The sequence below is a fragment of the Taudactylus pleione genome, unplaced genomic scaffold, assembly GCF_031769625.1.
Source record: "Taudactylus pleione unplaced genomic scaffold, aTauple2 ptg000436l, whole genome shotgun sequence".
NCBI classification, from domain to species: Eukaryota; Metazoa; Chordata; class Amphibia; order Anura; family Myobatrachidae; genus Taudactylus; species Taudactylus pleione.
This window is the reverse complement of record NW_028284838.1, coordinates 9,178,795-9,194,237: the sequence shown is the minus strand read 5'-3', so window position 1 is coordinate 9,194,237 and position 15,443 is coordinate 9,178,795. Positions and strand designations below refer to the sequence as shown.

Sequence of the window (15,443 nt, the reverse complement as noted above, 5' to 3'; positions counted from 1 at the left end):
AGCATAGAGAAACATTAGATAGAATAAGACAATGTGAAGGAAAAGACAAGGTAGGGTGGGGGAGCTGCGTGGGACAACAAGACCCAACTTCCAGGAGTCACCTTAAAAGTTGCTATAATCACTACGTACTAAAGGGAAAATCTCCCAAAAGTCGCCGTTGCTCATACCACATAGTATTTTTTAAAGCATCTTCGATTCTGTGTTGAAGTTCCCGAGGCAAAGTGGAGATGTAACCCTCCCACGTGTCGAAAAATCGTGACGTCAAGAGATCCTTATTCAATGAGGTCTCTATCCAATCCATATTAACAATATGAAATCATTTATTTTGAAACATCCGCAATGAAGGAGGAGAGGCCGATATCCAATTTAGTAAAATAACTTTTCTAGCAGCAGCGCTAAGAGCAGCTTTATAAATCCCCTTGCAGTTCTTTGTGTGGTGGGTACCTTCCCAAATATAGCCCTTTCTGCTGTGAAAGGGATATAGGGCCTGATTCAGAGCTGCTCGCAAGTGTCCGCTTGTTCGCTCTGAGCGATGTTCGCACAACTGCGTATGCGTATGGGGCGTAATGCGCATGCGCAAACCAGTCATTGTGGTCGGAAATCGTGCGCTCGCAAAACAGCGAGGGGCTGCTAATTTGATTGACAGAATGTACCGTTTGTGGGTGGTAACAGGGGAAGGTGCTTGAAAACGGGGGAGTGGAGATCCGTAAGCAGGCGTGCCTAACGATCAAAAGGGCGTTTAATGGGAGTGCATAATTAGTAAAGGAGCGTCATTGACCACATCACTTGGTTGTCTTTTAGCCTGAACTGCTCGCAGTGATAGCGGTAAGAAAAACCTACCACAAGCACTGCGAGTAGTTCAGATGCCTTTTGATGTACCCAATTAATCTAATAAATACCGGAGATGACGTGTGATGCGAACGGCAAAGGGGCGTCTTTTCAAAATAGCAAGCGCATTTTTCGTTCGCTCGCACAGACATAGAGGCGTCAACAAACCGCAAAGAGCGAGCGCTCAATTTAAATAGCCGACCCCTTTTTTGGAACGACCGTCCGCAAATAGCGTCCGGCTCTGAATCAGGCCCATAGTTTACTAATTTGTCAAAGGAGAACTTCTAACCGCCAGCCAAAATTGGTGTAGTAATGGGTAAGACCAGAAACAATGAAGGAAATCCACCTGAGGAGTTTGACAATGTAAACAGTTGTGTGAAGAAATCATTCCTGCTAAGTATTGCCTATGGGGTGTAAAGTAAAGGCGTTTATCCACTTATAGACAGGGGCTGGCTGGCAACTTTCAGTCTGGGGGGCAAACAAGAGCAAGTGGCCCTGGCGCATTGCAATTCAAAAAATGGGTGTGACAATAACCTAGTAGGTGTGGTTTATCTAGTGTGGGTGTGGCTTAAATAGGCAATGACATATTCTGTCAAAAGCTATAAACAAATATAATACCTACAATTCAAAGCAGAGATTATTGTAGTGACCACTACTAAAAACAGAGGGTTCCTTGAACTGTATACAATGCAGAAAGGATTCTAGTTACTAATATATAAAGCACAGCGAGCATCGAAAACATCCAAATAAAATATAGACACCATTCCAGTGATCAATATACACAGGAAAGGATTGGGAATTTAGAGTGTCCCCATAAAAGATTCTGAAAGCCCCTGTTTAAACCTCCACATTATGGCACATATGTATCAAAAAATATTTGCAGGATATCCTTTTCGGGGGCTACCTGCAAATACCAAGCTCCAAAATGCAAAGCATCAGATAACCAATATAACAAAGCCAGATAATTCCCAAACTCCGTAAAAAAAAGTGCCCATGGCAATGGCCACAGACACCCCTTCTCCCCTCACATGGTCAGCCTGTGGTCCCAATACTATTTGCAGCTCTGCCAGCAGCCAGGGTCTCCGCCCCACTCTCCCAGCACCCATTACAAGTGTAAGTAGCCGCACAACGCAAGCAGAATGAATGGAAGACTCACCTCGGTGCCCCAGCCTCCCTCCACCTGCTGGTTGCACGCTGGCAGCATCTTGCTGGCTAGTGTTCCCCTAACCCCAAGCCACTCTCATGGTAAATGTTACTGAGCGCCAGCATCTTGCTCTTGTAGTCGAAGGCCACTACCTCCCCTTGCAGCCGCTTCTCCTGAGTCCTGGCGGGTAAGGAATGAGACCAAGTACCAGATTAAGGTTCACAAGGGCCTGGAGATGAAATTTATAAAAGGCCTATTTTGTGTGTCACTGTGAGGGTGAGAGGGGGAGGGTGATATGAGGGCATGACCAGTGCTATGGAAGTGTGGTCTGTACAAGGAGTGTGGTGAGCGGAAAGCACTGTGAAGAGCATGACTAGCACCTATATCAACAGTTGAATGTCAGAATATATCATTAAACAAAGGGAAGCAGTCCTTGTTGACGTGACCCTAGTATGACAAAAAACCTGTATGTCCAACATTGTGCTATCTGTGACCCCATATGTATGTCCTGCATTGTATTGTCTGTCTTCAGTTGGTATTCAATATTCATGTAGGAGATCACATGCTCCAATGTCATTGTCATATGTCAGAGGTTCAACCAGTCTCATGCCGTGTCCCCTTCAGCCTCCTGCACCCTATGATTCTACAGCCTCTAGCCCCCTGTCTCTCCAGCCTCCTGCCCCGTCTTTTCAGCCTCTTGCTCATCACTTCAGCTTCCTGCCCCCTATGTCTCTCCAGCCTTGTGTCTCTCCAGCCTTCTTTGTCTTTCCAGTCTCCAGCCCTCTCTTTCCAGCCTTCTGCACCCTGTATATCTCCAGCCTCCTGCCACTTGTCTCTCATGCCTCCTGCCCCTTGTCTCTGCAGCCTCCTGTCTCCCGTGTCTCTACATCCTAATATCCCTGCATCTCTCCAGCCTCATGTCACCTGCGTCTCTACAGCCTCCTGTTCTCTGTGTCTCTCCAGCTACCTGTCTTCTGTGTCTCTCCACTGCCTTCTGACCCCTGTCACTCCAGCCTCCAAATTGCATCTTTATGGCAGCCAAGGATCCATCCCATGTGGGTAGGGAAATACTGTGCTGCTGTTGCTTAGGCGCTCAGTCCTCAGCCATTGTCTGCACACTGCTGCTGTGTTGTGGAAAGTGGATATATCCCCTTCAGTTTTTGTACCGCCGACATCAACTACTGTTCAATATCAGCCTACTATCCAAGTGGATATAGAGGGGGAGGGTGATGAGCAAAGCGAGCCTGTGAGTGGACAACTTTCTTTTTGTGGTTGACTGTATGGGCAGGGAACTGCCATTCTGCCCTGACAGCACGTCACTTCCAGGTACAAAAAAAAGGGGAAATATACCTTTCCGGTTGTGTGGCCATGCAGCGTGATTTTCTTGATCATGGTGATGCTGCACACAGCAGTGTGCATAGGCTTGCCATAATATCCCTTTAATCTGAGACACATACAGTATGAACTACGCAGGTTCTGTGGCTGGCTTAATTCCAGCCTGGATTTCATCTGGTATTAATTAGTCACATGAGTCCCAGACTAAAGGGATATTATGGCAAGCCTATGAATACGGGATATGTGGCAACACTACACCCCCTGCCTTCTATATTTTGTATTATAACCTCCTCCCTGTCTTGCATAATCATTGTCCTCTCCTCTCTGTCTTGCATTGTCCCCTCCTACATGCCCTCTGTTTTGCATTGTCCTCTCCTCTTTGTCCCCAGTCTTGCATTGTCCCCTCAGCTCTGCCTTGCATTGTCTCATGCCATTAAAGTTACCTGTCTTTCCCTGCTATTTTGTGCTCGGAGCTAATCTGTGCTGCTGCCGCTCCTCCAGCTACAGCCCACTGCAGAGTTCCCAGTCAGACCGCGACGGCAGTGTCATGACGTCAGCACCTAACGCCCGCACTGCCTGGATGTAGTATGTCCCCGGCCCGGTGGCCGGCAATAATGGGACGGAGACAGAGTATTACTTACTGAGTCCCCAAAATTGGATCCAGGCCGCACGCTTTGCTGCTGCGGAGGGGATCAGTCCCAGGAGCTGCCGCCGGCCGCTGACTGGATTGCTGGGAGGCAGGCTGATGATTCTCCCTGCATGAGAATCGTCAGCCTGCCTTCCAGCCATTCAGTCAGTGACCGGCGGCTGGATGTGCCAGCGGCCCCCCAGCCCAGCCCGCCACTGCTTATAGATATACAAATGAGAGCACGATTACGACATTGCAATCGTGCTCTAGTTTGTATATCTAGTGATGTGCCTCGACTGAACGTTCACTCGTTCAGTCGAGATCCCACGAGATCACCCACGAGATCGTCAGGTTGACCAGCATGTACGGGCGTTGTCTGAAGTGACCAGCGGGCGCACGCATTGCTGGTCGCTTCTGACCAAAACATGCACGATGCATGCACGATTTGCAAACGATTGCATGATAACGACGTCATTATCGTACAATCGCTTGGATACCCCCCCAAGTTCTATCAAAGATGTTTCAAAAAATGTCTTGATACTGCGCTGCGGGTAGTAGTTTACATGAGCTACGCAAGTTGTCAAATAAGGCATCACATGTTAGTGAGGGGATGTAGTCATTGACTGACCCCTTAACTAACCTGCTCGTGATCCATCTGTTTTCTCAAAATAGTGTAATGCAATGATATAGCCTTCCTAGTGGGTGGAGGAGACCGCAAAATATCGTAAATGGCATTCCGCCAATCCAAATCAGAAAATCCCTGTTTAAAAGTACTCGCATAGTGTTGGGCTTCAAATAATGCTAAACAGAATCGCTGGAGTATCGGGTATTTTTCTCTATCCTGATCAAAGTTTATTAGACATTTATTAGGGACATCTACGATATTACGTACATCTTTCACTCCCTCTCTCAACCAAAAAGTGAAAGCAAAGGACGCTAGTCCATCTTGGAAGTCAGGATTGGGCAGAAAAAGCAAAAACAAGGATTTGTGTACATTGAGATTGTGTTGGTAGCGTAATATATGCCACAATCTTTTCATGGACCACAGTAGGGGGTTTTCTCGCACATTCTGACTAACTTCTGCATCATGCAGGTGTAAGAAGCTAATTAAATTTCCGTTAAGCAAAAACTGTTTATCAATAATTGGATCTGTATATATATATTGGTATTGTGTAGCCAGTCCTGCAGGTAGCGCAATAGGTTAAATTAATTCCTCCATTGTTCCCTGCCTGTTGTAGTTTTAAGATGGCTATTCTAGGACGTTTCCCTTCCAAAGGAATTTCCTAAATAAAGCGTTAATTTTTAAAGTGTCTTTATACGTAAGTAGGAATGGCAAGGACTGAAATAGATAAAGTAAGCGTGGGAAAGTCACCATTTTTATTAGATTTGCCCTGCCTAGGTAGGACAACAGTATATTTTAATACCTATGTTGTTTGGTCCACTGAACAATTACCCACATACATGTTCAAGGAATTTTTGGTGTGTCATTTCATATAAATTTTTTATCACTGTTTGATATGTTAATATCTGTCTATTTTATGAGATTAAAATCTATATTTTATAATAATTATGTTTAATTAATATTGATTTATATGTCATCTAGCGCTGTCAGTACATTTTGTGCCAATTTTGTTTAACTATCTCGGAGAGTGACTTACTCCATTTTTATACAGCTGCTTTTAGAAAAACACCCTAGGCAGCGCCTGGAAAGTTTCTTGCATAACTCCTAACATCATACTTACCTACTTTTATAATGAGATTCAGGAGGCAGTGGTTGGGGGCAGGGCCAGACTAGTCACGTTATTAGGCCTTGAATGCCATGACTTGTTTATCTGAGAAGAAGGGGTGGGACTGAAATTACGCAAGTATCATAGAATTGTGTCATATAGGCCCTTCTCCAAGGACCGCTATTACTGCCATTTTTCTTCCCATACAGCCGGCTTAACTATGAAGTGGGTGGGATGCACAAGGACTGGGGGCCCTAAAGAGCTTTATTTGGGACACTGGGATCATGTTCTTGTGCGCAAGCCGGGGGCATGGCCACATATCACTGCTCCCATTTCATGTCACACTAGAGGTATGTAAATCACTTCCTGAGCCTCGCAGAGCAGGTGAGAGCGTCCTGCCCTACCTTTCCCCCCAAAATGCAGGATAGTCCCACCATAATTGGGGTGGTTGAGGGGGTATGCATACATACATAGGGCTGGATGTATCAAGCACCACATTTTGAATGTGATACATCCTGACATTTTCCATATGCAGTGGAATTTATTAACACCATATGCAAAAAGATTTGCGATTATTTACACAAAGGACAGCTATTCCGATAAAAGCTGTCCTTTGTGATGTGAGGATCATGACCTGGGAGTCTGACTGCAAATAGGCGGCCACGGGGGACACTGGGAGGGATCCTATTGGATCCTTTTTGGTTGTTATAGGCTTTTATAGAAGGCGTACAAGCTCCGGAAAGTTTTGCTTTCCATAGCTTGATACATATGGGCAATGTGGTCAAACATCTAGAAACAGCAGCTTTCAGAGTTTTTACCACATTTTGCCATTAGTACATCCTGCACATAGTCACATACATGTACACAAATATACAGTACATAGTCACACGTATATGCAAATACATAGTTACACACATGCACACATACAGTATATACAGTCACACACATACAATCACATGTATACAGTTACATGCATACATACAGGCACACTTATTCACACACAGTCACAAGGGATGTGCCCCGGACCATTTTTGCCGGATTTGGATTTGGTTCTAATTCGTCGTCCGGCTTTGGATTTGGATTTGCCAAACTGCAGTGACTGGCTTTGGACTTGGATTTTTTACAAAAATTGACAAAAAAATAAATTGGGCTTTTTTTTTCTTCCTAGAGTATTATTAACCTCAATAACATTCATTTCCAGTCATTTCCAGTCAATTTAGACCACCTCACAGCTTATAATATTGTTTTCACCATTATTGGCCAAAGGTTGCAGTGAGCTGGCTGGTTACTAAGCGACAGAGCAGCGGCAGAGACACCACAGAGTCGCAGTGCTTGTATACACAGAGAGCTAAGGCCCATGGAGTCACGGTGCTTGTATACACAGAGGGCTAAGGCCCACGGAGTCACGGTGCTTGTATACACAGAGGGCTAAGGCCCACGGAGTCACAGTGCTTGTATACACAGAGAGCTAAGGCCCATGGAGTCACGGTGCTTGAATACACAGAGGGCTAAGGCCCACGGAGTCACAGTGCTTGTATACACAGAGGGCTAAGGCCCACAGAGTCATGGTGCTTGTATACACACTTGCACAGTGGGGTACAGCACCAAAAAATACGTTTTTTATTTTTTTTATTTTCTTAATTTTTTTTTTTTTTGTACACACAGCCACTTCTTGCAGTCAGTGTGCCCCCTTACACAGTCACTGCTACTTGTGAGTCTCTGGACACAGCACTTAATCAGCAGAGTATAACGCAGCATACATCAGCATGCAGTGTGCCCCCTTACACAGTCACTTTTGCCAGCGCAGTCACTTAGCAGAGTATAGTGCAGCATCAGCATGCAGTGTATCCCCCTATACAGCCACTCAGGTAGCCAGTGATCAGCGTGCCCCCTCTCAGCCAGCCCGCCCGCCCAGTTGCAGAGTAGCGCGCAGTCCGGAGCATGCAGGACAAATGGGGCTGAGTCGCGGGACTCTGCATCTTATGTAGAGGCGAACTCACGCCTCTCGCGAGAGTTCACCACTCTCGAGAGATCCGACGTCCGGACGCTGACGTCAGGCTCGCAGTGGGGATCCGAGTCGGTGGGAACACCTGAGCCTCGGCTCGGGTGGACCCGGATCCCCACTGTTCTGAGCGGTTCGGATTACACAGAATCTGAACTGCTCATCTCTAACAGTCACACACACACACACATACATACAGTCACACGCTAATACACACATACAATCACACATTAATACACACACACATACTGTCACACACTTATACACACACATAAACACAGTCACACCAGGGCCGTAACTAGGGTAGTGCGACCTGTGCCATGGCACAGGGCACCGCAGGGCCTGTCAATTTTCCTGTTTATTATCATTCTCACTTGTAGCTTCCTCTTTTTTTATCCCCAGCATCTTCTGGCCTCTCCTACCTCTTCTCTGGCCCTTCCCCATGAGGCCATGGCCCTTTTTCAGGTGCACTATCTTATGTCCCTATTTAAATAATGGGAGGGGGGGTGCCAATGCTCTCTCTAGCACACATTAATACACACACACATACATACAGTCAGTCACACACTAATACACACACATACATATGTACAGTCACACGCTAATACACACATAAAATCACATTAATACACACACACATACTGTCACGCACTTATACACACAGTCACGCACTAATACACACACATACATACAGTCACACACTAATACACACATACTCTACATACAGTCACACGCTAATACATACATACAATCACACATTAATACACACACACATATTGTCCCACACTTATTCACACAGTCACACACTAGTACACACACATAGATATAGTCACACACTAATTCACACATGCATACAGTCGCACACTAATACACACACATACATGCAGTCACACACTAATACACACATACATACAGTCACACACTAATACACACATACATACAGTCACACACTAATACACACATACAATCACACATTAATACACACACATACTGTCACATACTTATACACACACTTATTCACACAGTCACACACTAATACACACACATACATACAGTCACACACTAATACGAACACATACAATCTCACACACTAATACATATGTACAATCACACATTAATACACACACATACTGTCACACACTTATACACACACATACATACAGACACATGCTAATACACACATACAATCACATGTTAATAAACACACTTATATACACAGTCACACACTAATGCACAGACTTATACACACTTATATAAATACAATCACACACACGTACGCACGGTCACACATACAGACACACACATACTGTACTTACATACAGACACAAATACATACATACATATATACATATATACAGTCACAGAGTCACACACTTATACACACACATACATAGACACACTTATACATACACACATACACAGTTACACACACATAAACAGTCACACACATATGCATCCACATACATAAATATAGTAACAGACACACATACATACATACATACAATGTCACCGCTTCAGTGGGTAAATAAATGATGTCATCTCTTCACCATGCGGGGAGAGCCTGGGGCAGCTCAGTATCCTTGGGGATGCTGGGCACCGCCCCCAGAGTGATGAAAAGGGGCAGGTGCCGTGAGACCATGCCTTCTTAACAGCAAGGCCATGTCTTCAGTGCGCGGGGGTCCTGATCTTGTCATTCACAAAGTTGGGAGGTATGCATACATACACACATACATTCATACATACATACAGTCACAGACCCCCCTTTCCTCTCTATCACCTTACAGGGTACAGTTATTCTCTCACTGTCTGTACTCTGTAGCAAAGTAGCGCCTTCATTGCCTCCTCTCTCTTCCATTCTGCTGCCAGGTACTGACTGAGTGCAGTGTAGCCCCACTCCCTGCCCCGATTCCACCTCCCATCCAGCCTCCTATAGCTCAAAGTGCAGTCCTGATGCACTGACTGCAGCTGTAATCAATGGCCGGGGGGGAGGCCCTGAGAGAGGGGGGCCCGGGGTGACCAAATCTGATTTAAAATTTGGATAAGACCTAATTGTGGTAACATCACCGTATTGACTTGGCATTCATAGTATTCGCTCTATGCGATGCACTCAACAATGCAAAAACTGATATAGGTGCACTATGCCTTAATTTGCACAAGCGTACCTAGATTTTTGCTGGGGAGCATTTGTTTATAGGGTAAAAAAGCTGTATTTGCATTGTGTATGCAATCAGTTTTTATTAGGTAAGAAAAGGACAAAAATAATAAAAAAAATGTATGGAAAAAAAACCCACAAGATACCACATTACAGACACACACTTTTTTGAGCATAAGTATGGCATGGCATGCTAAACCTATACAAAACACAGTACAGTATACAGTATACTGTATGTGTAAAAGCGGCCAGTATTTTCCCTGCATGCAGAGCAATTAAATACATTTGCCCGATTTGCATTGCAGCATGGTTTGTGCAGGTGCAATTTTGTTTTCTTTAAAAATACAATAAATATAAATGTAAATAATTTAACTGATTCATGTGCTATTAGTCTGTGCTGCAACTACTATACTACATTAGATATGTTGTGAATAAACTGTATGAGTATTATCACTATCTGACAATCACAATTTTTAGCACATTACTTAATAGATATCAACAATGGGAAAGGTGGGATAGGTTTTTAGAATGTTAGTGTATTGACATGACAGCATAGCGATGATAACTGAATTATTTTAAAATATAAGCACAACAGTAATTTAGTGGGTAGTATCCACACCCACTGTGCAAGAGTCTCCAAACCCATGAAACCAGTAGTTATCCAAACCGAGGAAATGGTAGCAGTTGCTAAATTCTTACAAATTAGCAAAATCCGATTTAAATATGGATAATGCATGCAATCCATTTTCACCTACTTGGATATAAAATGTTCAAGGATTTTAATGTGCTGTCTATCAGGGGGTGCTTTTGGCTGTGGGTCCTGGGGCACTGCCCCAGTCTAGATACAGCCTGAGTTTTGGTACCATACACAGTACTGCATGGCTGAGGGTGCCCTGAAGAAAGTATCTGAAAAGCTGCTGAACATTACTACTACAGGTTGAGTCTCCGATATCCAAAATGCTTGGGACCATGGGTATTTTGGATAACGGAATATTCCGTAATTTGGAATATTTGCATATCATAATGAAATATCTTGGGAATGGGACCCAAATATACACACAGAATGCATTTATGTGTTATATACACCTTATACACACAGCCTGCAGGTAATTTTATACAATATTTTCAATAATTTTGTGGCTCAAAGTTTGTGTACATACATGAAATTCATTTATGGTTAATTTACACCTTACACACAGAGCCTGAAGGTAATTTTATACAATATTTTTAATAATTTGTGCCTTAAACAAAGTTTGTGTACTTTGGGCCTGATTCAGACCCACTCGCGAGCGGCTGTCCGCTCGCAAGTGGGTCGATGTTCTGGACTGAGCATGCGCACGACGGAGGGTGCTCCGTCGTGCGCATGCGCCAGACGCGACGAGCGAAGGAAAGTCCTTCGCTCGTTGTGTCTGATCAAAGGGGGCGTGCTGTCGATGTTGATTGACAGCACGCCCCCTTTGGTAGGCGTGCCAGGGGCGTGCCTCACTGACGGGGGCGTTCCCACGGGAACGCCTCTCTTCTGAAGCCAGCCCACTGACATCACTGCTCAGCGCGTACGGCTCTGAATGAGGGCCTTTGAACCATCAGAAAGCAAAGGTTTCATTTTCTCAGTCAAGCCAAAAAAATTACGTATTTTGGAATATTTCGTATTTCGGAATATTTGGATATGGGAGACTCAACCTGTACTGCCAAAGACAAAGAAGAATACCTAAAATAACTAAATGGAAAAAAAATTATTATCCATTGAAAAAAATATATATAGAAATTCCCTTTAAATGACTGTGTTTGTCTAAAATATATGTATATATGAATGTCATGGGGCTGTTTTCTGAGCATGGTATGGGTGCCACAAGCAACAAATCCATTGCATGATTATTTTCCCTAGTTACAAAAATAGCTTTTGAAACATTCCAATAAAATACAAAGCTCTCAGAAGTATCATCAAGTCCTCTACAAAAATAAACATCTTCTGTCTACGTGTAATGGAATAGTTGCTGGCTGGTACGCAGACACTGATTTCAATTGTTTATTAAAACACAGGTTTTATTTTTGCAGCTGCTGCATGACCCAGAAGTCAAAGTGAAACTTAAGATTCAAGCGTTAATCTACCCAGTTCTACAGAGCCTTGATCTAAACACTCCGTCTTACCGAGCAAATGGCGACATGCCTCTTCTCTCCAGGACACTGATGGTGCGTTTTTGGAGTGGATATTTCACCACAGATCAGACATTATTTGAAGCCATGTTGTCTAACAGACACCTATCATCCCAAGAAGCTCAGTTTCTAAAGTTTGTAAACTGGAGTTCATTATTGCCTGAAGATCTGAAAAAGAATCATGTTTACCATATGCCTGAAAGCCAAAATTCCATTCTTGTTAAAAAATACCCTGGACTTTTGGATACAAGGGCATCTCCTTTGCTTTTAGAAGATGAAAAGTTGAAAGGCCTGCCGCTGACTTATATAATTACATGCATGTATGACGTCTTAAGAGATGACGGCTTTATGTACGTATCAAGACTCAGAAAAGCTGGGGTACATGTATTTCATGCACACTATGATAATACTTTCCATGGTGTTCTTTTACTAAACACTTGGCCATTTGATTTATCTGTAGCACAACGTATAATTGACAATTACCTAAACTGGCTTGATACCAGTCTGTGAGAAGTGAGTGTAATTAATATGTTGACAATTGACTGTAAAAATTAATAAACTTTGTTCTTTTATGTAGGGTAGCTGATAAATCATCAGAGCCACAAATATAGCAACTACTAATGTTTCCATATGTATAGTAAGTTAGTAACTTTACTGAACTTACACATGAACACCTATTGTCTCTCCAAGCACATATATAAGATACAATCTACTCAAAACTGGCACAAACTGTAAGTCAAATTTTTACTGGGCGTGAATGGGCTTACACCCAGCTCTATATCAGTTCCCTAGGCTTCAAAATTGAAGGCAGCATCCTCTCCTACTGAGACTGTATAGCTGGCTACACACTAGATGGTATATTAGATGATTTTTCGTTTTCAGGCCAATCATAACAACAAATTGTCCAGTGTGTACGCACTATTGCGCGCCATTCAACACATTGCAGGTAAATCTGAAGTACCGGCAACCATCACCATGGTTCTGGAATGCGGCGGGGGATGATTTATCGGGCGGTCGTACACCAGATCGTGCTATGTGTACGGACCACCCGATATATCGTGCCATCGCTTCTGCCATCGCTGGGTACACACATCGTCTGTGTACCCAGCATAAATGTGGCACTTAGTTGTGGCACCAGAGCCAAGCACCACACTGACATGTAGGAGAAACAGCCAGCGGCTTCACATGTGAGATGATGGTCGCTGCTTCATGTCATTGGCCAGTTCTCTAGTATGAGGTTCTGCTGGGGCATTAAAAACACTGGATGGGTGTCACTTCCTAACCATTGGCACCCTAGGCAGTCACCTAGGTTTGCCTTACAGTATACATTTATGGGCATGGAAAATTTAAAACTAATCTTCTTCTAGGTGTTTATTTACATGGTTACCAGTGCTTGGAGATATATCTTTAATGTAATGTCATTGCAATAAGAAGCCTTTTTTACTTTTCTTTGGGCAACATTAGAGTATCTCAGTGTCACAAGCTATTGGAAATCCTGTCACTCAATGGGTTAAATTGTTTCTTGGGTATTTTTCTCCTATGTTTTTCTTTTAAATATTTTTGTTAGGGAGAGCAATGTGTTTTTACAACAAATAAAACTTTTTTTTTTTTGGGGACATTTTTGAAAATAATAGTTTTACACAGTCCTGCAAGAAGAGCAGCCTGCAGTAGGGGGCGATTCTAAGGGTTGCCCATGGGAAGAGAGCAGGGGGAGGTGGGGCTGATGTAGTGCAGACAGCCCAGGCTGGTGGGCGATCCTATTAGAACTGCCTCTTGCAGCCACCCTCTGCCAGTGCCTGTCCCTGAGGAAAAGAAGGGCAGTTGCAGCTTCCCTGATTCCCCTAAGCTCGGGCTGCAGGAAGACAGTCCACCTGCAGCCGTGGGTTGGTGATACAGATTGAATCACTATTCCATACCTCCCAACTTTTCACAATGGGAAGGAAAAAGGGGCGTGGGTTCCAAGAAGGGGCGGAGCCAACTGTCACTATAGGGGGCATGCCCAGCACACTCAGAGATGCTGGGAAGCCCCCCAGGCTCTCCCTACGCTAGTGAACAGATGCCGTGCGATGCGCATGGCATCTGTTCACCTTCTGCACACCGCAACTCTCCCCAACTTCCCCCCAACCGCGGGACACTGCGGCCCGCGGGCGGGACAGTCCCAGAAAAACGGGACTGTCCCGCTGGAAGCGGGACAGTTGGGAGGTATGCTATTCTGTACCCCAGCCCCCGGGGGGAGGTTGCTGTGGCAACCGAAGGGCTGGCAGGGTTGGCTGAGCTTGAGAGCTGCTGGAAGATTAGTTTGTAGTAGCCACTGCAGGCATCCACGGCATGCTACTTGTTAATGAGTGTGGCCTATAAATTCAAACACTACTAATATCATTGAGCATGAGGCACGGTAAGGAAGATTTATGAAAACTCTTTAACAAGTATTTTTTAAAAGGTGGCATGGTCTATGGCAGAGGTTCCCAAACTCTGCCGTTACAGTCCAGGTTATAAGGTTATTTCTTGGTCAAATCAAATTGACCCTATTACGACCAATCACAAGTTTACGTCCAGTTTCTTGATGTAATGAGAAAAATTATGGAATCTGGCTGGTTGCAATATGCAATACCTCCATTTTTCATTTACAAGTGAAAAGTTTTCATAAAGTCATTTGTGTTCCTTTATCCTAATGTATGCTGTATATTGGTATACAAACTGACTGTCTCTGTTGGGCTCATTCTGAGTTGGGAGCAAAGCAAGAAGATCAAGTAACTCTGAAATTGGGTAAACCATGATGCAATACAAGGGGTGTACCCGTGTGAATACCTTTATTATATTTGCATGTAGGGTAAATACTGGCTGCTTTGGCATGTAGCCCACAAAGCCTTATTGTTACACTGCAGTAGATTTGTGTTTAGACTCACCCCTCTCTCTCATATCTATCTCTGCACATTTTACATCTGTCCCACCTGCAAGGCAATATGGTTTTGCAAAGTGATTTGCTTTTTTATTTTTAATGAAGATGTGCCCTTACAAACCTGCAAAGCTTAGTTCACTTGACTTATTTCTAAGTTTGATAAAATGTATGTGTGCGATGAACCTTTTACTTTGTCAGATTGCTCAATCTGAGAGTGCTGCCAATAAAATATCAACTTTGTTGTTATTGATTATTGTTACTGATTTTATATTTCATATCCAAACCAAATAAAGTGTATTATAAGTAGGATATTTTTCCATAGTTAAAGGAGAGTATTTTCTTTAAAATAAAAAAAAAATCTATACAGTATAAATATATTAGCCACCCACCCTGGCCTTGCACAGGAGCCATTTCATCTTGCCACAGCCCCCTCCATGTAATAACAACCTACGCCATGTCACCACAGTCCCCTGCATCTCACCACAGTCCCCTGCTTCTCACTCCTGGCCCCTGCATTTCACCACAGCATCCTATATTCACCACAGCCCCTTGCATCTCACCGCAGGCCCCTGCT

General features: G+C 43.9%; 1 protein-coding gene across 1 annotated transcript in view; it reads left to right on the top strand.

Annotated features, from left to right (window-relative positions):
* Positions 1–15,120, top strand: part of LOC148505841 (deacylase AADAC-like) — a 42,159-nt gene extending 27,039 nt beyond the window's left edge. Inside the window, exon 5 of the mRNA XM_088447700.1 lies at positions 11,872–15,120. Coding sequence (XP_088303826.1) covers positions 11,872–12,480 — 609 coding nt within the window. The 3' untranslated portion in view covers positions 12,481–15,120. The remainder of the gene's footprint in view (positions 1–11,871) is intronic.
* Positions 15,121–15,443: the final 323 nt, after the last annotated feature.